The 21,300-nt window shown below is 40.3% G+C and overlaps 1 protein-coding gene across 1 annotated transcript; it reads right to left on the reverse strand.

Moving 5' to 3' along the window:
- Positions 1-1,089: 1,089 nt before the first annotated feature.
- LOC143697091 (uncharacterized) lies at positions 1,090-19,849 on the reverse strand. The gene is made up of 16 exons (XM_077194018.1): positions 19,689-19,849; positions 19,516-19,577; positions 19,339-19,430; positions 19,117-19,235; positions 18,778-19,002; positions 17,744-17,843; positions 8,735-8,955; positions 5,142-5,247; positions 4,672-4,821; positions 4,271-4,449; positions 3,891-4,027; positions 3,667-3,760; positions 3,032-3,364; positions 2,605-2,779; positions 2,387-2,508; positions 1,090-1,410 (listed from the first exon to the last, which is right to left on the reverse strand). The coding sequence occupies exons 1-16, from the start codon at positions 19,839-19,841 to the stop codon at positions 1,090-1,092; spliced, it is 2,589 nt and encodes an 862-aa protein (XP_077050133.1). The 5' UTR covers positions 19,842-19,849.
- Positions 19,850-21,300: the final 1,451 nt, after the last annotated feature.

Consider the following 21,300-nt stretch of genomic DNA (forward strand, 5'->3'; position numbering starts at 1 on the left):
CCAATATTTTGATGTCATCAATCAGAGGCTGTAAAATAGGATCAAAGCCATATTTTTTCACGTCTTCTGCATGAAACAAGGCCACCAAATGGATGTTCATCAATACAGAGTTTAACTTTGGGGGAAGATTTCGGAGGACAAAATAGAGTGCACCAACTTTGTGAACACCACGTTTTGAACCCAGTGGGTTAGCAGTCTCAAAGTCATCATAGTAAAGCTGAATTTGTAAAGAAGTGTGTGTTTTTGAGAACAATGGATGTGACTTAAAATAACTTCCATCACTAAAGTCTTCATATCTGTCTTTTGATACACAAGGCTTTGGAAGCAGTTCACAAATGTAAGAATTGCGACAGATAAATTTAATAGTTTCCAAAATTGGAATGTAAACAAAAGTGTCTTTTACTGGGACCTGATCATAAGTACCTGTATTTTTATTAAGCCTTGTATCAAATCGAACTCCTAAATTTTTTTGCACTGGCTCCACAATCCCCCATTTCTCATTGAAATACTTCATTCTTTTAGTTTCAGTATTAAAACTCACAAATGGGTTTTCAAAATTCTCAAAACCCTTTTCCAATGAAGATCTTACAGGGTTATCTTTTGGCACAGCAGACAGTATTTCATGCTTAACTTGGGAGTGCAGTCCACCAGCAAGTTCTTCCAAATCACTAATAATTGATGAAACTACACTATTTGCCATACCACTACCATGGAGTTTGGCAACAATTGTAGCACAGACATGTTTTGTGTTTTCTGTGATACTTTGGCCTGATCCATTGTTGTCAAAATACCCAGCATCAGGGCTCTGCACGACACTTGTTCCTGCAACTTCTGTACTATTTTGCAAAATGTGAAAATCAGCCTGAAATGACTCTGAGGTTTCTGCATCACCACTTTGACAACTCTTATGAACATGAACTAAATGTTTTTTTAAACCTGCAAATGTTGAAAGCTGACGCCTACAATTATCTTGTGCACATATTAACTTAAACCTGGTGCTTGGATAGAAACTGTGCCCGATTCGCAAATGAGTTATTAGGCACTGGCTGGTAGCATGCACTGCTTGACAAATGAAACATTTAAACATAATCATATGTTATTCAAAAGTTTTGCCCGCAACTCACGAACTCTTGGAGACTCATCTGTTGTGGTAATATCAATGTTGTAGACCGTTGTCTGCAAAAAAGTGTAGAAATGGACCAGGGACTCATCATAAGATAAGTTAAAGACGTAGTGGGATTTAAACAGTTCATCAAAAGCACCCAATGAGCTGGTGGCTTGGCAGGGGATGAGCTGTTTGTCAACGGCGATGTAGAAGGCATCAATCTTCTTCTGGGTTCGGCCAACTGCAAGGATGTACGGTTGTTTACCCTCTCTTTCCTGCATATATTCATTGATGCTGCAGCATGACTAAAAGAAGAAAAAATATATTATAAATGTATACACCTTCAAGTAAATCTGGTACTTGCTGGTTAATGTAATAGACTTTGTAAACTGCCCCTGTGATTTGCGATCATTTGCTTCAACGTGAAAGCAGTCCCCCTAAATAACTGGGACATACTGGCCAGTAATAACAGTAAGATCAGCAGCAACAGTCAGATTTCACCTCACGGTCTGACAAGATGATGGTGGGAAGCGCCCATTTAGCAAGTTTGTCTTTATCCTTTAATAATTAACCCAATTTTCAAGCAATTGCAACCCTTGAATTGATGCTAATTTGAAAGTGAAAGTAAAATGGTAACGGCCGCACAGGCATTTATAACGGTGCGTGGAACGAGCGTTCTCAGTTTGCTCCAACACGATCTCCTACTACTGCGTATCTATAGCACGAGTTTATGTTTGCATTTGGTGTGCTATCTATGCACTGAAATTACTTTTTGCTTGCATATGATACACAATGGGTAGGGGTGTGGGTTAGGGACGTATTATATGTACGCCAGAAGTGCGGATCATATGCACAGGAAAAATAATTTCTCTGTATAAATAGAATCCTACATAGAAACCGTGGTATTGATACGCACTTTCAAGAGATCAGGCTTTTCATTCATTCATTCATTCATTCAAAGTTGAGCTTCAGCGAAAGACATGAGGATCGTTATGAACGCCTGTGCGGCCGTGTCCATTTTACTTTCACTTTAAAATGAGTGATTTAAAAACGAGGAGCAAAAGAGGGAAAAACTCCACTACACCCCACCCCCTGGTGATACCGGTATTATTGGTGTTGTCACACGTCGATTAACGGTAACCATTGGGAAAATTTCCTCAGTCACATCCCTAAAAGGAACGCACTTAAAAGCAAAATATATACAGGAAAAGCTGGCAAGTGCATAGAACTAAAAAAAATGTCTTCTCATGGAATATTAACAAATGAGACATATAAATGTACCTTGTGAAAGTGCACCATTTTGTCCACTGCATCACTTGGACTTATTTTGGTCCTCTTCCGTCCAGCTGAGGGTGGCAAGAGATAGAGAAGCAGCAGCATAGAAGCGATGTCACTGTCCCAGTCTATCAGGAGGAAAAACAAGGCATTAAAGTCTAATAGGAAAAGATAAAACTAGCTAACTAATTTGTATTATGAACCATGCATGCTGTGTAGCTTACTCATTTCATCGTTCTCTGTGAGTTTCTCAGCAGCTTTTAGAAGTCGGCACAGCTCATTTGTCTGAGTCAGTTGTTTGGCCTCTTTGATGACCTTGGGCTTGAATGAGGTGTCCCACTTCTCAAGCATCTTGGATGCCATTTCAGCACCAAACAGCAGCAGGAAGTCTTGATTCACCTGTTGATTATACACACAAGCATATATATGAGGCTAGAGCTCAGTGCATTGGTGCGATTAGTGATTTTATTTTTTTTATATCAGTGTGAGGTATATTAAACCAGTTTAAATCAAAATAAAGATTTTGGAAAAAAAGAATACAGTAAATAAATAAGCCAGGAAGATAAATGATTGTGTATTTTCATGGCTAACATCCCACAAAACACTGGTTATTGAATACTTAAGTTTAAATAAAAGAAATATACATCTTACCAGTCCTTTGACATCCAAAAAGCGTGGAAATGTTTTAAAGACATCTGTGCTTCTTTGTGGGTCATGCACTAGGTCCTGACGATGTTGAAATGTCATCTTCATCTTCTGAAATACACTTGCTTCATCGGGAGAGTGAACAAGAAATGAAATGGCCTCCCTGCAGGCATCTCCATCTAGTTGCTCAGGCAGTGTGGTTGCTGATCTTTGGCGCTTTGGTCCTTGTGGTTGATACACTGAGGCTTCCTTGACTCGCCGTTTTCCTGCAATCCTGGAAATGGTTTTGAGGCGCCATGCTAAATATCCAGTGCCCTTTTCCCCATCATAGAAATGCTCCTGTTACATTTAAATGAATAAACACAAATAAATCACAAAATGATCTTACAGAAAGTGCAGATGCAGCATTGTGAAACAAAAGAACAATTACTTATTTAATAGATTTTCTTTTTTCAAATTAATTTGCAATATCCTTATAACCCAAGTAATTTCAAATCAGGGCACTATTATCAATATTGTTGTTGAATTATCAAATCTTTTCACTTTTATAAGCAACTGTGATTACTTTATGATGACAACTACAACACCAAAGCCCTTTTCTGTAAATTGGGTGCTGTGTTTTCTTAAGGTTTTAAACTTACATAGCCATTTGGAGAAAAAGGATCCTTCAGTGAGGGAAAGAGAGTAATAATTCCCAGGGCATACTTCTCCTTCTGCTGACGGGAAGGAAACCTGCTATAGAGTGAAGAAAGTCAATCTTTAATAATTCCTCTTTATATAGTACAATAAACATTAGTTATATCATAACAAGATTACATCCTTTTTTTTTTAATTCCTTTGTAATAAAAACCTTTTTAAATCTTACCCATGTCTCTCAGTCATATCACTCGCCAATAGGTTGACAAGCTGTCTCCGAGTACGGTGCATTAGTGAATTTTCTGACTTGTACTCTTCAAGAATATCCTCTCCTCCAGGCTTCTTAAGCAAGGCCTTTTCTACCATCTACTCACATAACAGGAAAATGAAATTTAAGTTTTAGTGTTCAATTCTTTCTATTAAATAAAATCAGAAAAAAACATAGCACAACATGTCTGTATGGTAAAAATCTAGGAAGGGGCAAAGTAATAACATTTTCTTTGATAAAGAGTTTGGAACCAAATGCTTCAATTGTTGATAATCTTAATTTAGCATGACACCTTAATTTGATTTACCATCAATTATAAGAAGTTTTCAACTCTCAATTACCTCCTTTGCCGCCTCTGACACAGAAGCCTTTGTTGCAGAACTGCTCATGTGTTCTTTGCTGGATACATTTCTGCTTGTTGTGGGAATACTCAGTTCTCTACGGTCACTGTCACTTGAAGAAAGGGATGTGGTATCCGTGAGGGAAGATGGTGTTGAAGATGGTGGTAAAGGAGAAAATTCTTTAAAAAGAGAGAATTTGATTAACTTAACTTTTTGTGGCTTTACCCATTTTAGTATAAACATTTTAAGTTACCCTAAAGTATTTGGATGATATTTTTAGTAATCAGTAACAAACTTGTTCCATCATTGCCCACTGCCTTGTTCGTTCCATAAAGAAAGGTCAATGTCAGCTGCATCAAAGAGCCCCATCCATAAACACAGGTTTTCTTAATGACACCTACCTTCATCTGAAATGCTGTACTGACGTACTGTCAGGCACATGTCTGGATTGGCCTCCAACAGCTCTAGAAGAATGTCTTCCTCTACTGCTGTGTCAGTTTCATCAAAAATGTAAAGTTGAGCCTCATCAGGAAGCCCAAACTTGTTTTTGACTATAAAAAGAGAGAATGTAACAAGATAAAGTCACCTGGAGCAAGTTTTAAATCATCCTACTTAACTCTATTTCCTTGACTTGTAAATGTTAAAGGATCTGCAGCAAAAGTATACTGCCATGTACTAACTAATGTTGATGATTACACTATGAACTGTCAAAAGTAAAGCCCTGCAATTAAAATAAAATGACAACATTTTAATAAACTGTTAAATACAGCCAAAAGTATTTAAATAGGTCAGCCACAGATAATCATGTACTGTGATTTGTTGCAAAAGTGGCTACATATTTTGTTTGGCCTTTAAAAGGATGGCTATTTACCTTCCCTGGTGAACTCTGAATAGGTGAAGCCTGAGCGCAATTTGATGTACTTCTTGACACTATGGTATTTCACCTTCAGCAACATAGTAACATCCTGAAACTGCACCTAGTGGAGAAAAAGTGAGAAGTGGTTCAATCTTAACTGCAAGGATATATGTTAGCTTATGTTTAAGTGGCAAACAAGCAGTGAAAATTGCTAATATAATATGCAATGAAACAACTTAAAAAAATATTCTGGTTTGACATGATGCCCTGGCAACTTTTTTGAACTTCATTCAGAAACCAAGTATTATTAAAAGTTGTTTCCTTGTCATTTTGCGAACAGACCTGATTTTATTTTTCATCTGGATCATGATGTTGCGGCTTCGGCATACGTTTTACCCATTTAAGAAAGTAAATCACGGCAGAATTAGTTTATTTTGGGTTCATGATTACCACTTGCATGCATCCACCATAGCCCAAAACTCTATTTAGAGAACAAACATTTTAAAAGTTGTTTGCTTGTTGTCTTGCGGATGGACCTGATATAGGCTACCGTAGTTCGAATTCAAACGTTTTACAAATCTTCATCACGATGTTTGTATTTCGGCTTAGCTTTATCAGTTTATTGCAATTAAAAAAACAGTTAAATCTGAACCTCAAATAACGTTGGCGCTGGAAGCAGCACAAATGTTGGCGCCGACGAAAAATTTGAATTTTCCCTGCACGCAGACATGCAACGCATTTTGAACCTAACGACGACGCCACATAAAATGACTTTGATTAAACGTTACCATAAGCACACTGACCATACAGTGGTTTTCTTAAATGTAACGTTACAAACACTGTTAAGCACAAGTTGTTAACGTTATATTAAAACGCGCTGGCGTAATTTTACAGTTTTTCAGTTGCTGAACTAGCCTAATTTGACTGTCGATTTGCAAACGTTAAGACTAACATTCTATAAAATGATAAATGTGGTTCTCACCCTTCTAACCGAATATTCCTAACAGAAATGTCCTCTCACACACGTTCTCTAACACAATGTTCTCTCAACCATCACCTAACATTAATTTAAAAAAATAAAAATAAACCGACGACGACCCCCACCGTACGTTAACTTAATCCACACGTTTGCAAATTGACTGCATCACACTCCACTTAACGTTAAAACATGGTTTAAATACCGACTAACGTTAACAGCCTTTATAAATTGATAAATGTGGTACCTTTTAAGCCGAATATCCCAATCGGTAAGTGAAGAGACGAGTGATTCTCCCGCTCGTCAATGAGCGCGAAAAAACCGGATGTGGAAAGTAACTCAAAATTAGTGTATGCTCCTGACTCCTTGAAATGACGCCCCCCACAGAGCTTTTTCAGCACTGCAAGTGTTAAAATAACACACAAATCAACACCCATTCACTCGGAATAATTTACACTGGGAATTTAACTCAAATTAACACTACAGATTTTGCTGTGTACTGATCCTCTGTATTCAATTAATGTTCTTCCTCTGCTCCTTCACCTGGCATGGACATCTTCTTTCTGATTTTTTTTTCAGGTAGAGCCCCCTCAACCACCTCTTTAGATCCATTCTCCTCCAGCTCCTTGTTCATTCAACAAAGACATTTGCAGCTTTTGTGACACCATCCATGTCGCTGTTGCAGGATTTTAGGCTGTCTTGGGCCCCCATAACTAGTTGATGAATAGTGATTAGGTCCATGCAACTGGCCTGGAGGTAACTGGAGAGTGGTGAGGTAATCTCAAAGATTCTCAAGAATATCTGTGCTGTCAGCACCGTTTCATGCTTCAGTAGGGACTCCATGTACCCCTTAGCTCTTGCTCTGACATGTGCTTTGATTGACATATGTGACCAGTCACGGAAACTAGGGACACAAGTCGGTTCTGGGGCATTTTGAGTTATTCATAGATTCTGAGAGTGTAATATCCAAGCTTTCCAACGATGTGTAACATGTGGAAATCTGATAATATTTGGAGAAGTTGTGGCCATTTTAAAGTAGGCACTTAAAAAAGCTCAAAGAGGAGAAAACGAGCTCTAAAGATTGTGCAGTTCTCACCTGTCTCTGCTGCTGGGGGTGACAATAGGGCTCATTTACATCTCATTTAGATAAGCCATACCCCCTGTAAAGCTCCTCCATGTGCTTTACAGCTTTTTTTGCACTTCGAATGAGTGCACTTCTGCCGCACTAGGCGAAAAACAATTGTGCTGCCCCTCTATTTGCAACGTACCAGCAACAACACACAAAGACCAATAATGCCATATAGCCTGCATATAACGCGAAACCAGCAACAACACATAAAGACCAATATGCCATATACATATAACGCAAAACCAGCAACAACACACAAAGACCAATATGCCATATAGCCTGCATATAACGCAAAACCAGCAACAACACACAAAGGCCAATATGCCATATACATACAGTATAACGCAAAACCAGCAACAACACACAAAGACCAAAATGCCATATACATATAACGCAAAACCAGCAACAACAAACAAAGACCAATAAGCCATAGGCCTACATATAGCGCAAATAGTGCGCAACGCTCGTGTGCCCAAAATGTCAACAATATTAAAGTTTATGTAGGAGGCAAATGCCTGCTGGCATTTTTCTTTAAGCAGTCATTTCTGCAATTTTCCAAATAATCACATTTCACCTCCTCAAATTACTGTTGCAAATCTCTTTACACCACTTTCTTATGTGCGTATACACACACAAATGAAATGTCCGCAAGCACATTATATCATCAGCAGGTTCAGCATCTTAAATAACGACTAAAGAGCAAATGAAGCTTAACTTACATTTCAGAAACACGCACGGCAGGCCTTCATCGCAGCAAAGGTCTTAACTGCATCCTCTATTTCGATTCTCCGTCACATATGAAACAGCCAGCCACCACTGTCAGCGAGCCGAGCCGCCGTATTGAAGCACTGAGGGCGCGCGCGCTGCGCCCATACCTCCGGTTCAGTTTCCCGAGCCCACGAAGTGCGGCGAAAACATTTTCGGTGTAACTGCCAGACGGTTCATCTCGTCTGCGACAATCTTTGCGGCATCCATCTTCATTGAATTTTGATATCAGAGAGAGCCGACCAGAGCACAGCATAATAAGTAGCCATGTGGTTGACTTGGAGGGCGGGGGCAAAAGCGCCGGGTTATTCAGTATGGAAATACACACAGACAATGACACGCCACGCCCCTACTGCATGCTAGAATCTCCGAAAACAAGCCGATTTCAACCTCAAAATGTAAGCTTTTAAATATACCAATACTGCTATCTCAAACATGGAGAGGCTTCTTCGTGATTTCAATTAACAGATTCTCCAAAAAATTGAAAATCACCAATTTTGAAAAAAAACTCTTCTTTCTCATTTTGCTCGAAAGTTGTGCTGCCGACTTGTGTCCCTGGTTTCTGTGACGGGTCACATATCTTCCACTATCCTTTTCAGTGTTATGATTAACTCAACATACAAAGCATTGTCTGGGTTACCAAAACAGCACAAATATCTTGCTTATGGCCTGGTCCTTGGCCCACCATCTTGTCTCCACGATAGGAGATAGCCGTCTGTGTCACTTGTCATCACTCACTTCCTCCCACATTTTCATACGCGTGTATGAGTCCTTGATAAATACAGCAACATCGTTCACAATGGAGAAAAGGGATGCACTTTCTATCACAGCACTCAAGGTGTCTCCCAGAACCAGATTAAGCACATGTGCATAGCACCAGATGTGCACTTGGTTGGGAGACTCTGATAACAGCAAAGCAGAGAACCCCTTGTACTGGCCTTGCATGTTTGCGGCTCCATCTGTTGAGTTGCCAACACAGTTGCTAAGCTCAATATCCACCTTTGCCAGAGTTTTTTTAAGTAGCTCCACAAAATACTCTCAAGTCAAGTCATCCTCATTTATATAGCGCTTTTAACAATGTAGATTGTTTCAAAGCAGCTTTACAGAGATAAACATATAATTTAAGGTAACAGAGATTGGTTTGGTTTTATAGTGGTACTTGAAAAAAGTTTTTTCCAGCTAAAGTAGTTTTGATTGATTCACTTCCGTCTAAATGATCATTTGTTATTAAATTAGGGGCCGCTAAGACGACACCGTTCTCTCTAAGCAGCCTTTAAACTTGAACCTGTGATAGACGCTGATGGCGTTCACATGCGCATTAAGAATTGATTCTATAATTATGTGCGTTTGAATATATGTGCGCAGGTTTGTAATTCCTTACAAACCATGCCTAAACAAACTACTTGTCTATAAATTTTGATGCAGAATTTTATTTTATCTTATCACTTTGGGTAGGTACGCGAACCGAAAAATTCCACAACGCTTTATCTGTAGAGTGGTATAGGGATCCTCCATAGGGAGAGGCTAGTTGGCACTTCAGCACTGCATTGTCATCAGGTCCAGGCGAAAGTCCTTCGTCAGATCTGGAAACGGCCTAGATCCGGCTGGCTGCAGGAAAACCTCTGGATAAACAAAGACACTAAAATTAGCGTAGATGCCATTCTTCTTATGATGTAACGAGTAAATCAGGATTTAAGGGAAGTGTTCTCAGTTCCGGCTGACCTAATCTAAGCAGCCTAATATTGAATTATAGAAGTCTATAGAGTGTTATGTGAATGCTAGGTCAAAGAGATGTGTTTTTAGACTAGCTTTGAACTGACAGGCTGTGTCTGCTTCCCGGACAATGTTAGGAAGATTGTTCCAAAGTTTTGGTGCTAAATAGGAAAAGGATCTACCGCCACCAGTCGATTTAGATATTCTAGGTATTATCAACTGGCCAGAACTTTGAGATCGCAATAGACGTGAAGGACTATAATGCGTTAAGAGCTCGCTCAAGTACTGGGGAGTACATTTAGTGCTTTGTAAGTAATCAGCAATATTTTAAAATTTATACGATGTTTAATAGGGAGCCAATGCAGTGTTGACAGAACCGCGCTAATATGGTCGTATTTCCTGGTTCTGGTAAGAATTCTAGCGGCTGCGTTTTGAACTAGCTGTAGTTTATTTATTAAGCGTGCAGGGCAACCACCCAGTAGAGCTTTACAATAATCTAGCCTTGATGTCATAAACGCATGAACTAGTTGTTCCGCATTTGTCAATGAGAGCATATGACATAATTTAGATATATTTTTAAGATGGAAAAATGCGTTTTACAGACACTAGACACGTGACTTTCAAATGAAAGATTGGTATCAAAGAGCACACCCAGGTTCCTAACTGACGACGAAGACTTAACAGAGCAGCCATCAAGTGTTAGACGGTATTCTAGGTTATTACGTGTGGAAGTTTTTTGTAATAGAATCTCTGTTTTTTCAGAATTTACTAGTCATCCAATTTTTGATATCAACAATGCATTCCGATAATTTTGTGAATTGGTGAGTTTCGTTAGGTTTGGAAGAAATATAGAGCTGAGTATCATCAGCATAACAGTGAAAGCTAATTCCATGTTTCCTAATGATATCTCCTAAAGGTAGCATGTACAGAGTGAACAGCAGCGGTCCTAGTACTGAGCCTTGTGGTACGCGTGAAGTGAAGACACGAAATGACAATCCACACCAAGACAACGAACCCACGGGAACACAACGACGGGATAGGCAGGCAGACTGGACAGGAACACCAAACGAGACATCAACCAAACGATCTGACAAAGAGGATGAGAAAGCGGTGAGTATATATAGTGAGATGAGATCGGCTGCAGCTGGTGATGAGATGATGAACAGCTGGAGCGGATCAAGGAATGTCACTAAGTCACACCCACTACACACGTGCTTTCATACAACAACATAAACACGAGACGAGAAGGAACCAATGGATTTGTATACCGTGACAGTGCCATACTGAACTTGTGATCGATAAGACATCTCTTCATTTACTGCTACAAACTGATAGCGGTCAGATAAATATGATTTAAACCATGCTAATGCAATTCCACTAATGCCAACATAGTTTTCTAGTCTATTTAAGAGAATGTTGTGGTCAATGGTGTCAAATGCAGCACTAAGATCAAGTAACACTAATAGAGAGATACAACCACGATCGGATGATGAGCAAATCATTTGTGACTCTAATGAGAGCTGTCTCAGTGCTATGGTGCGGTCTAGATCCTGACTGGAAATCCTCGCAGAATCAGAATCAGAATCAGAAAGAGCTTTATTGCCAAGTGTGCTTGCACACACAAGGAATTTTCCTTGGTACTGAGGCTTCCAGTGCACATATACAAATACAGATACAACAAGTAATAGTAATACAAATAGTAATACAAATTCTACAAATAAAATTATAAAAAATATGAAAATACTATACAAATATATGGTCACAGTTGGGTTTTGTCAGAATAAACATTTACAGATAATGAACATATTTACAGTATTTTGTATAGTATGAATAAATATAAATATCACCTGAATTTTTAAGATATTGCACTAAACAGTAGGAGTATTGCACTTACAGGCATAGGACTTGGGAGATATGTTAACTGTTCAGAAGGTAGATGGCCTGTGGGAAGAAACTGTTCCTGTGCCGAGATGTTCTAGTGGCCAGTGATCTGAGTCGCCGTCTTGACGGTAACAGTTCAAACAGGAGGTGTCCAGGGTGAGTGGAGTCTGTGATGATTTTACCTGCTCTCTTCCTCACTCTGGAAGAGTACAGGTCCTGGAGGGATGGCAGGGCAACCAATAATCCTCTCCGCAGTCCGGACTGTCCGTCTCCTGATGTCTAATTTGGTAGCTGAACCAAACCAGACAGTGATGGAAGTGCATAAAACAGACTCAATAACGGCTGAGTAGAACTGAATCAGCAGCTCCTGTGGCGAGTAGAACTGAATCAGCAGCTCCTGTGGCAAGTTGAACTTCCTCAGCTGGCGAAGGAAGTACAGTCTCTGCTGGGCCTTTTTCACAGTGGAGTCAATGTGATTGTCCCACTTCAGGTTCTGAGAGATGATAGTGCCCAGGAACCTGAATGACTCCACTGCTTCCACAGTGCTGTTCATGATGGTGAGTGGGGGGAGTGCTGGGCTGTTCCTCCTGAAGTCCACGATCATCTCCACTGTTTTGAGCGTGTTCAGCTCAAGGTTGTTATAACTGCACCAGACAGCCAGCTGTTCAACCTCCAGTCTGTAAGCAGACTCGTCACCGTTTTGGATGAGACCGATGACAGTGGTGTCGTCTGCAAATTTCAGGAGCTTAACAGTGGGGTCTTTATAAGTGCAGTCATTAGTGTACTGGGAGAAGACCAGTGGGGAGAGAACGCACCCTTGGGGAGCGCCAGTGCTGATTGTGAGTGTCTTGGATATGTGTTTCCCCAGTCTCACTCGCTGCTGCCGGTCCGTCAGGAAGCTGGTGATCCACTGACCGATCGAGGATGGCATGGAAAGCTGGGTCAGTTTGGCTGTGAGAAGACCAGGCATGATGGTATTTAAGGCCGAACTGAAGTCCACAAAGAGGATCCTTGCATAAGTCCCTGATCCGTCGAGATGTTGCAGGATATAATGCAGTCCCATGTTCACTGCATCATCCACAGACCTGTTCGCTCTGTAGTCAAACTGAAAGGGATCCAGCAGGGGTCCGGTGATGTCCTTCAGGTGGGCCAGCACCAGTCTTTCAAACGACTTCATGACCACAGACGTGAGAGCGACAGGTCTGTAGTCATTAAGTCCAGTGATTTTGGGTTTTTTGGGGACAGGAATGATAGTGGAGCGTTTGAAGCAGCAGGGAACTTCACACTGCTCCAAAGATCTATTGAAGATCTGCGTGAAGACCGGGGCCAGTTGGTCAGCGCCGGCTTTTAAACAAGCAGATGAGATGCCGTCTGGGCCTGAGGCTTTCCTAGTCTTCTGTTTTTGGAAGACTCTGCTCACGTCCTCCACACAGACCTTAAGCTCAGGTTGGATGGCAGGAGGGGGGAGTAATGGGAGTAATGAGCAGGAGGTGATGGTGAATGTGTGAAGTGCAGATCAGACCGGGTGTGTGGTGTGAATGAGGGCTTTTCAAACCGGCAGTAAAATGAATTTAAATCGTCAGCCAGATGTTAATTGTCCACAGATCGGGGGGATGGTGACTTGTAGTTGGTGGTGTTCCTCAGGCCATTCCAGACTGATGATGGGTCGTTGGATGAAAACTGGTTTTCAGTGATCTCCTTTGATCAGTGAACTCTGATCTCCTTTGTCAATCTGTTTCTGGCCTGGTTATACAAGATTGTATCCCCACTTCTGTGAGCATCCTCTTTGGCATGACAAAGGTGTTTGAGTTTCCCAGTAAACCATGGTTTATCATTAGTGAATGATAAGAATGTCCTGATAGGAATGCATTTATCCTCACAGAAACTTATATATGATGTTAAAGTATCTGTGAGCTCATCCACACCGTTGGTAGCAGCTTCAAAAACAGTCCAATCAGTGGAATCAAAGCAGGCCTGTAGATTCTGCTCTGCTTCATTAGTCCATCTTTTTACAGTCCTTATTACAGGTTTAGCTGATTTCAGTTTCTGCCTGTAGGTCGGTATGAGATGAACCAAATAGTGATCAGAGAGCCCCAAAGCTGCCCGTGGGACCGAGTGATACGCATTTCTTATTGTGGTGTAACAGTGGTCCAGTATATTACTATCTCTGGTGGGACATGTAACGTGCTGTCTGTATTTTGGTAGTTCACGGGAAAGATTTGCTTTGTTAAAATCCCCAAGAATGATTAAAAGAGAGTCTGGGTACCTTTGTTCCGTTTCAGCTATCTGTTCAGCCAGCTGTTGTAGCGCCGCGCTCACACACGCGTCTGGAGGGATGTAAACATTCACGAGAATGAAATGCGGAAAAATCCCGAGGCGAGTAGAAGGGTTTACAGTTTATGAAATGTGCCTCTAAATTAGGAGAGCACATCTTCTTCAGTGTTGTTACATCTGAACACCAACTTTCGTTAATGTAGAAACGCAATCCACCACCTCTCGTTTTCCCCGTTAGCTCCGCGATGCAATCCGCTCAGAAAAGTTGGAAGCCCGGCAGATGTATTGCGTTGTCCGGTATGGCTTCACTCAGCCAGGTTTCAGTGAAGCACAAAGCAGCAGAGTTTAAAAAAATCCTTGTTAGTGTGGGTGAGGAGAAGAAGTTCATCCGTTTTGTTAGGAAGGGATCGGAGATTTGCGAGATGAATACTGGGGAGTGCAGTGCGTAGGCCGCGCTCGCTGAGTTTAACCAGCGCGCCGGCACGCTTCCCGCGTTTGCGTCTGAACGCGCGTTTGAACAACACCGCTGTCCCTCCGACGAGAATGTCCAGCAAAACGTCTGAATAATCAAAAACTGTAGAAAAGGTTTCTGGTATGTGTTTCCTAATGTCCAGTAGTTCGTCTTTGGTGAAACTGATAGGAAAAGAATGACTAAACGCAGAACAAACGAACAAAAACAACAAAATAGCTGGAGAGCTCCACACCAAGGCAGCCATCCGCGGCGCCATCTTGTACTATACCATTTTTGGATGTAGATACTTGTAGATACCATTTCTTTCAAGAAAGGAACACAGTTGTGAGGATACTGCCTTTTCTAGTATCTTTGACAGAAAAGGTAGATTTCAGATCGGCCTGTAATTGACTAATTCTGTAGGATCAAGTTGCGTTTTTTTAACAAGCGGTTTAATCATAGCCAGCTTAAAGGTTTTTGGTACGTATCCTAGAGACAAAGACGAATTAATGATGTTAAGAAGAGGATCTATGACCTCTGGAAGCATCTCTTTCAGTAGTTTAGTCGGTATAGGGTCTAACATACATGTTCTCGATTTAGATGAATTAACGAGTTTGCAAAATTCTTCCTCTCCTATGGCAACAAAAGAATCAAATTTTACCTCAGGGAGACTATAATGCACTCCCTGATGTAATGCTGTAGTAGACGGTTGCATAGTTATAATTTTGTCCCTAATATTATCAATCTTATAAGTGAAGAAGTTCATAAAGTCATTACTGCTGTGTTTCTTGGAAACTTCTGGGCTTGAAGCTTTCTTTTTCGTTAGTGTAGCCACTTTTTCAAATAAATACCTTGGATTATGTTTATTTTCTTTTAATAGGGTTGAAAAATAAGCAGATCTAGTAGCTTTTAAAGCCTCTCTGTAAGCAATCAAGCTCTCCTTCCATGAAATCCGAAATACCTCTAGTTTTGTTTTCTTCCAGTTGCGCTCCATTTTTCTGGCTGCTCTCTTAAGGGCCCGGGTGTGCTCGTTGTACCACGGCGTTGGACTATTTTCTTTAATCTTCTTTAAGCGCAACGGAGCAACTGTGTCTAAAGTGCTGGAAAGGAGAGAGTTAAAAGTTTCTGTTGCAATATCAAGTTCTTCTAAGCTATCTGGGATGCTGAGACGATGAAACTGATTAGGAAGATTATTGATAAAGCAATCTTTAGTGGCAGAAGTGATAGGTCTAACATACTTGTAACACGGAGTTGGCTTTGCAGCCTTGGCTAAATGTAATTTACATGAGACTAGATAATGATCTGAGATGTTGTCACTCTGCTGCAGAATTTCAACAGCATCAACATTGATTCCATGTTATAATATTAGATCTAGAGTATGATTACGACAATGAGTAGGTCCTGACACGTGTTGTCTAACTCCAATAGATTTAAGAATTTCTTTAAATGCCAATCCCATTGCATCTTTTCCATTATCTACATGTATAATAAAATCACCAACAATTAGGACTTTATCTGCAGTCAATACTAATTCTGATAGAAAGTCAGCAAATTCTTTGATAAAATCTTTAGGGTGCCCTGGTGGCCTGTATACAGTTGCCAGCAGAATTCTCAAACTTGATTTATTGTTTACATTATATATTTTTACATTAAGCACCAACACTTCAAAAGAAGTATATTTAAAACTAGATTTTTCAGTGGTTTTGAAAATATTACTATAAATTACAGCAACACCTCCCCCTTTGCCTTTCAGGCGAGGTTCATGTTTATAACAGTAATCATGGGGGGTGGACTCATTTAAAGTAATGTAATCGTTTGGTTTTTGCCAGGTTTCTGTCATACACAGCACATCTAGGTTATAATCTGAAATCATATCATTAACTATGAGCGCTTTTGAAGTAAGGGATCGAATACTCAGCAACCCAAGCTTTATCGTTTGCTCATCTCTATTATATCTATTTTTTATTTGTTGAATATCAATTACATTTTTAACCTTAGATCGGTTTGGACGTTTTTTGGATTTCCAAATGCGGGGAACAGACACAGTCTCTATATGATGATATCTAGGTGAAAGAGGCTCTATGTGATGGGATTTATCTGACCTTGGTGACACGAGGCCGCTAGCAGACGGTCGGTTTAGCCAGTTTGTCTGCTTCCTGACCTGAGCCCCAGATTGTCATGTTTTGTCTCTAAGACTATGAGCCAAATTACTAGAGAGAAGAGCAGCACCATCCCAGGAGGGATGAATACCATCTCTTTTCAACAGGTCAGGTTTGCCCCAAAAACTTTTCCAATTGTCTATGAATTCTATATTATTTTGCGGACACCACTTAGACAGCCAGCCATTGAGTGATGACAATCTGCAAACTATCTCATCACTCCTTCGAACAGGAAGGGGGCCAGAGCAAATTACAGTGCCTGACATCGTACTTGCGAGTTCAAACACCTCTTTAATGTTAATTTTGGTGATCTGCGACTGGCGAAGTCGAACATCATTAGTGCCGACGTGAATATCAATCTTAGAGAATTTACGATTAGCATTAGCCAGCACTTTTAAATTTGCTTTGATGTCAGGCGCTCTGGCTCCTGGCAAACATGTGACTATGTTGGCTGTTGTCCCTATTTTCACGTTCCGTGTAACAGAATCGCCAAATACCAGGGCCCAATCAACAGAATTCTCAGTGGGTGTTTCACTGAGTGGGGCAAATCAATTTGTTGTGGTAATCGGAACGGAAGAGTGTTTTTTTGATCCGCGACTAGAGCGATCCCTCACTGTCACCCATCTGCCTGGCTGCACAGGCAATAATTCAGCCGGAACCGAATCATGTAAAGAGTTCACTATGCTAGGCGCATCCAAAATAGAATCTAAAGCTCTAGCACACTTACTATCCTCAATTAAAGTTTGGATGCGTGTTTCTAATTCTGAAATCTTCTCCGTCAGCCTGACTGTTTCCTTGCATTTATCACATATAAACCCTATATTGCTGACGGGGAAGGCTATGCTAAACATGTAACATGAAGTGCAGGTGACAATAACAGGACAAGACATTACTCATCGTGTTTGTTGACTGATTCTTACTCACCTGGGCTTTTTATGAATTCAGAGGCGCGGGCGTGCGAGAGAAAAATAAATAAATAACTGAGCACACGGGTGGCGCGTTAACAGGCTAGCGAGTTATTAGCGTGTTGTGCTAACAATAACGGAAGCTAGCGATGTCAGCTTAATCTGAGATGTTGTCTAAGCTGTATTTAGTAGTATAAACAACTAGAAATGGTAGTAAATGATGGTTCAAAACAGAAAGAAATACAAAACTAATACGAGGCTTAGACTGAGCTTACAGCCTCGAAGCAAACAAAACACAGCAGGCAGCTAGGCAGACAGGAGCAATCGATCAAGATGATTCGGTACACTCCAGCTGCTGACTCACATTCAACCACACCTTTGAGCTTCTCATGGACCACATCAGTCACATATCTGAGGATAACAGCACACTGGTCTGTGGAGGTAACATCTTGTGTGTTGTCAATCTGCAGAGAAAACATTCCTGCTTGCCTTACTTCCACTGCGTGAAAAGAGCTGTAATCGGGCATGTAAAACTCCTGAGTACTCCTGTGTACTCCACAAATAAACGTGTGTGTACGGGAGTTTGCTGTCCCGTCACACAATCCCGAATACTCCTGGATATGTACCAAGTTTGGGGCACAGCAGGGAGCCACTAAGGGCCATCAGTTACCATGGTGAATAATCCCCCGGTCGGGGTCAATGCAAGGGAACATTAGCATTTCACACCTTTGGGACACAAGGCAGTGGCCTCCTTCAATTGGTCAGAGGTCTTACATAGGATTGGCTGCTCAATGCTTTGTCCCTCCTCTAAACCCCCACACTATTGGTCCAGTTTATGGCCTCATTTGGGTTTATTATTACTCATTATTAATATTTATTATCATTGGTGTTCATGGTTATAATGTCAAGACAATCAGATAGACAAAGTTGAGTTTGTTATTTTTATTATTTGTAAATGACACTGGGCATATGACATATATATATACACACAGTCAAAATTCTATAAATAAAAATACATTAGCACAGAATACACTTTACTATTAGTCATACAATATATAACCCCATATAATATATAAGGCCTGTTTATAATATATAGAAAACAATATAATATAAATACTTTAGAATATATAAATAGTACAATATATAAATAATACAATTTATAAATAGATAACTATATGGAATTGTATAGAATAATTAAATGCAGTATATATATAGAAACCTATATAGAATTATATATAATACAATCTATAAATAATACTTTATAATATAAATAATACTATATATAAAAAAACAACAGAATATTCAAATTATACTATCGAATAATATTTTTATGCGTAATACTAAAATAATTCACAGGCCAGCTTCTGTGGTCTCCACCGCGACTCGATCTGCACCAACTCGTGCATGATGAGTTCCCAAGTACTTCTGGTAGGCTTCCAGTCTTTTTTGTAGCACCCCACACAGCGCAGACAAAACTGTACTGCGGGTTGGAGCCCGAACAACCCACACCGACTTTCCATCCAAGATAGCATCCTCCTCTTCAGACATGTGGTCAACTGTTGTAGTCTTCCAGATAGCTGCCTCTTCCTCTGTCTGGAGAACGCCAGTCCTGCTGCTCAGCAGCTGCAAAATAGGAGGGAAAAAAGTAATTAAACCACTGAAAATATCAAATTGGTTGGGATGGGAGCCTCTCCCAGGCTGAGTCTTTTACTGAGATTTATATTTATTTACACTTACTCTTCTTTTTCTTTGTCTCATGCGCACAATGATCCTGCTGTCCTCCATCTTGTCTTTGTTCTCATCTTGGGCCATCCTGAAACCCCTTCTAACAGTTTCAAAATACGTCTTGCAGGATGCTAGAGAGAGGAAGATAGTGAGGGGGGAGAATGTGTTTATTTATAACTAACTAATCTATACAGATAAATAGTTGTAGCCTTGGGACATTCTCTTGTGACTTACCTTTAAAAACAGCAGGATCTACGTCCGGTACAGCCATGGAGACGCCATTATAAAGATAGGTTGTGACCTCGAGGTTGTGGGGGGAGGATAGACTGTGGAGCAGTAATTAAAGAAGGTTGATTAAAAATATAATTTAGAAGAAAGGACTGTTATGAAACAATAGTTTTAAAGATATACCTTGTCTGTGGGTCATATTTGTGTATGTTGTTTTCCCCATTGTGCAATCTCCGTACAGCTTCCTGTAAACATCCAACATAGTATGAGGGCTCAATTCAAATACATTAATAAATAAAGCACACGAAGTTAAGCAGACACCGCCAAATGTTTGTGACGGTCAGAAAATAACTTACCGCAACAGAATTATTTCCAGCTCTCTTTAATTTGTTTGAAGCAGGCTCCTCTTTTGCCTCTTTGAGCTCATTGATGTCAGCCTCCATCTTATCCAACCTCTTGTCCATCGTCTCCAGCTTTTCAAATATCCTCTTCAAACTTGCATTTACCATATACACCAGTCTGTTTTTGTTCGGACTCGGAGTTTGAATAGCCACATTGTCCCGACGTAAAGGAGTAACATCTCTACTCTGCTCTCCCTAAAACTCCAGCGATCTTTTGCAAGCCATCTTGAAGAGCAGAGGACACCCAGATACAAACTGCTTTTCAGGGTCTAAAGTCTTTGTTGTAGATTGACACAATGTAAAGCACTTATCAGCCCACCTTTCCTGAATACTAATGAGGGGGGCAGGGGAATAGGGGCAATCTTGAGCTGCCAGTCCCAACACAAATTAGCATTTACAAAGCCAAGCCATCAACTAACAGCATGTGGTCAGACAAGTTCCTGTTTTCGGGCCTTTACGGGCATTTACAGGTACGCGTAACAAAGTTCCAAAGATCCCTGCCAAACAGCACATTTAGCGGGCGTATTCATTGTCTGAATTCTCCCGTATACACCCCTTTTGACGCAGTGTTCCCTTGAAATGCTTTCTTTGATTAAGTGGCTGATTACATCAATCACTTTGTTTTAGACGTCTTTAACCCCTTAACTCTGTCTTATGTAGGCTTTTGCCAACAGCAATGTTGTCCCATGTGTATGCAGCTTCAAATTGGGTGCCTCTATAGCTAAGACCACACTTTCCGATGACTTTTATCACTTCTATGACACGGTCCATGACTTGGCGTTTCTTTCTGACTTGATCACGGTGAAGAGACACTTGTTTTCCACTTAGCAAGCTTGCTATGTCTGCTTGACTGGCCATCATAAAATGTGACCCTGGATGACAAAACCAGTCACATGTGTCATTTTTTGGAAATTGAGATTTATACATCACATGAAAGCTGAATAAGTAAGCTTTCTATTGATGTATGGTTTGTTAGGATAGGACAATATTTGGCCGAGATACAACTATTTGAAAATCTGGATTCTGAGGGTGCAAAAAAATCGAAACATTGAGAAAATCCCCTTTAAAGTTGTCCATTTATGTTCGCGATTGTGCTGCATTCACTCACAAAAATAAATGTTTTATACATTTACGGTAGGAAATTTACAAAATATCTTCATGGAACATGATCTTTACTTAATATCCTAATGATTTTTGGCATAAAAGAAAAATTTATAATTTTGAGCCATACAATGTATTGTTGGCTATTCCCACAAATATACCCGTGCTACTTAAGACTGGTTTTGTGATCCAGGGTCACAAATATGCTTCTGCACTGTCTCTGTGAACTTGGCTTCTTTCGTGCTCTTCTATTCTCTGATGTACATGCTTCTAGGCTGTCATTCCCCCCTTAATGAATGCACTTTCATTTGCAGATGGCTTTGCATATACCAAACATACTGTGAAGTACAGTGAGTTTTCTTTCTTACAGTATATGAGCCACTTTCTCATAATACCATCTTTGGTATGATAGATACTCGTGCATTTTATGGGGGGTTGTTGAGGGTGGTAAGAAAAAAAAATCTAA

Source organism: Siphateles boraxobius, unplaced genomic scaffold, assembly GCF_051911475.1.
Source record: "Siphateles boraxobius isolate OS27281-9 unplaced genomic scaffold, OSU_SipBor_1 31, whole genome shotgun sequence".
Taxonomy (NCBI): domain Eukaryota; kingdom Metazoa; phylum Chordata; class Actinopteri; order Cypriniformes; family Leuciscidae; genus Siphateles; species Siphateles boraxobius.

Coding starts and splice junctions, on each gene's coding strand:
- LOC143697091 (XM_077194018.1), bottom strand. CDS start 19,841: ATGGTAAATGCAAGTTTGAAGAGGATATTTGAAAAGCTGGAGACGATG. Junction 5,248..8,734: donor GTATGAAAATGTGGGAGGAA/GTGAGTGATGAC, acceptor TTTCTCCACTAG/GTGCAGTTTCAGGATGTTAC. Junction 4,028..4,270: donor TGTCAGAGGCGGCAAAGGAG/GTAATTGAGAGT, acceptor TTATGTGAGTAG/ATGGTAGAAAAGGCCTTGCT.